Source organism: Limulus polyphemus, unplaced genomic scaffold (assembly GCF_000517525.1).
Source record: "Limulus polyphemus unplaced genomic scaffold, Limulus_polyphemus-2.1.2 Scaffold14904, whole genome shotgun sequence".
NCBI classification, from domain to species: Eukaryota; Metazoa; Arthropoda; class Merostomata; order Xiphosura; family Limulidae; genus Limulus; species Limulus polyphemus.
In genome coordinates, this window is record NW_013680514.1 from 1 (window position 1) to 3,077 (window position 3,077).

Sequence of the window (3,077 nt, forward strand, 5' to 3'; positions counted from 1 at the left end):
ACATGATGATGATTCTGATTCTAGGATGTTTAGTAGATCAAGTGATAATGATTCTGATTCTAGAATGTTTAGTTAATCACATGATGATGATTCTGATTCTAGGATGTTTAGTTGATCACGTGATAATTATTCTGATTCTAGCATACCTAGTAGATCAAGTGATGATGATGATTATGATTCTAGCATATCTAATAGGTGAAGTGATGATGATTGTGATTGTAGGATATCCAGTTTGTTTGGTGATAATGATTCTATCATATCTAGTAGGTCAGTGATGATGATTCTTATTCTAGCATATCTAATAGATCAAGTGATGATGATTCTGATTCTATGATATCTAGTAGATCAAGTGATGATGATGATTATGATTCTAGCATATCTAATAGGTGAAGTGATGATGATTGTGATTGTAGGATATCCAGTTTGTTTGGTGATAATGATTCTATCATATCTAGTAGGTCAGTGATGATGATTCTTATTCTAGCATATCTAATAGATCAAGTGATGATGATTCTGATTCTATGATATCTAGTAGATCAAGTGATGATTCTGATTCTAGCATATCTAGTAGATCAAGTGATGATGATTCTGATTCTAGGATGTTTAGTTGATCACATGATAATTATTCTGATTCTGGCATACCTAGTAGATCAAGTGATGATGATTATGATTCTAGGATGTTTAATTGATCATGTGATGATGACTCTGATTTTAATATGTCTAGTAGATCAAGTAATGATGATTCTGATTCTAGTATGTCTGGTAGATCAAGTGATGATGTCTAGAATCATGTCTAGTAATTAAGGTGATGGTGATTCTGACTCTTTCATATCTAGAAGGTCAAGCAATGATGATTCTGATACTATCATATATAGTAGATGAAAAGATGATGATTCAGATTATATAGTATCTAGTAGATCAAGAGAGTATCATTCTTATTCTACCTTGACTAGTAGCTCAAGTGATGATTATTCTGGTGCTATCATATCTAGTAGGTCAAGCGACAATGATTTTGATACTATCATATCTAGTAGGTCATGTGATGGTGATTCTTTTTCTAGTATGTTTATGTTATCAAGTGATGATGATTGTGATTCTAGCACATCTAGTAGAATAAGTGAAGATGAATCTGTCATGTCTAGTAGGTCAAGTGATGATGATTCTGATTCTATCATATCTAATAGGTCAAGCAATGATGATTCTACTATGTCTAGTAGATCAAGTGATATTGATTCTATCATGTCTAGCAGGTCTAGTGATGATAATTCTGATTCTATCGTGTCTAGTAGATCATGAGATGATTTTTTCTAGTATGTTTATTTTATTAAGTGTTTATGATTGTGATTCTAGCACATCTAGTAGATCAAGGGATGAACAATCTGTCATGTTTACTTGATCAAGTGATGATGATTGTGATACTAGTAAATCTGGTAGATCAAGTGATGATGATTCTGACAATATAGCATCTAGAAAATCAAGTGAAAATGATTCTGATTGTATGATATATATTATGTAAAGTGATAATGAATCTGATTCTAGGGTGTTTAGTTGATCACATGATGATGATTTTTGATACTAGTAAGTCTAGCAGATCAAGTGATGATGATACTTATTTTAGCATGTTTAGTAGATCAAGGGATAATGATTCTGATTCTAGGATGTTTAGTTGATCACGTGATGTTGATTCTGATTCCAGTATATCTAGTAGATCAAGTGATGATGATTCTGTCATATCATATCTAGTAGATGTAGTGATGATGAGGATTGTGATTCTAGCATATCTGATTGATCAAGTGATGATGACTCTGATTCTAGTATGTCTAGTACAGTAAGTAATGATGATTCTGTCATGTCTAGTAGGTCAAGTGATGATGATTCTGATTCTAACATATCTAGTAGATGTAGTGATGATGAGGATTGTGATTCTAGCATATCTGGTTGATCAAGTGATGATGACTCTGATTCTAGTATGTCTAGTACATTAAGTAATGATGATTCTGTCATGTCTAGTAGGTCAAGTGATGATGATGATTTTTGATTCTAGCATATCAAATAGGTGAAGTGATGATGATTGTGATTCTAGGATATCCAGTTGGTCAGGTGATGATGATTCTACCATGTCTAGTAGATCAAGTGATAATGATTTTATCATGTCTAGTAAGTCAAGCGATGATGATTCTGATTCTAGCATATCTGGTAGATCAAGTGATGATGATTCTGATTCTAGCATACCTAGTAGATCAAGTGATGATGGTTTTATTTCTAGCATGTCTAGTAGTTCAAGTGATGATCATTCTGTTTCTAGTATGTCTAGAAGATCAAGTGATGATGATTCTTATTTTATCATATCTAGTAGATCATGAGATGATGATTCTGATTCTAGCATACCTAGTAGATTAAGTGATGATGATTTTATTTCTAACCTGTCTAGTAGTTCAAGTGATGATGATTCTATTTCTAGTATGTCTAGAAGATCAAGTGATGATGATTCTTATTTTATCATATCTAGTAGATCAAGAGATGGTGGTTCTCATTCTAGCATATCTAGTATGTCTTGTGATGATGATTCTGATTCTAGTATGTTTATTTGATCAGTTGATGATGATTCTTATTCTATTATATTTATTTGATCATGTGATGATGATTCTGATTTTAGGATGTCTAGTAGATCAAGTGATGATGATTGTGATTCCAGCATGTCTAATAGATCATGTGATGATGATCCTTATTCTAGCATGTGTGGTAGATCAAGTGAAGATGGTTCTGATTCTAGCATGTCTAGTAGATAAGCAATGATGATCCTGATTGTAGCATGTCTCATTGATCAAGTAATGATGATTCTGTTTCTAGTTTGTCTAGTAAGTAGATTGGTGATCATTCTGTTTTTAATATGTCTAGTATATCAAGTGATGGTGATTCTTATTCTATAATGTCTAATAGATGAAGTGATGACGATTCTATCATGTCTTATATATCAAGTGGTGATGATTCTCATTCTATCTATCTAATTGATCAATGATGAGGTTGAAATAGATGAGAATACCTTTTAAGAACTTATTACACAGGAACCTCTTGGC

General features: G+C 32.3%; 1 protein-coding gene across 1 annotated transcript; it reads left to right on the forward strand.

The window, feature by feature from the left end:
* Positions 1–267: 267 nt before the first annotated feature.
* LOC106477408 (lisH domain-containing protein C1711.05-like) lies at positions 268–1,296 on the forward strand (the record flags this gene model as incomplete). Its single annotated transcript, XM_013937981.1, has 2 exons — positions 268–386; positions 954–1,296. Coding segments are annotated over 2 exons (462 nt in total), but the record flags the coding sequence as incomplete, so codon positions are not given.
* Positions 1,297–3,077: the final 1,781 nt, after the last annotated feature.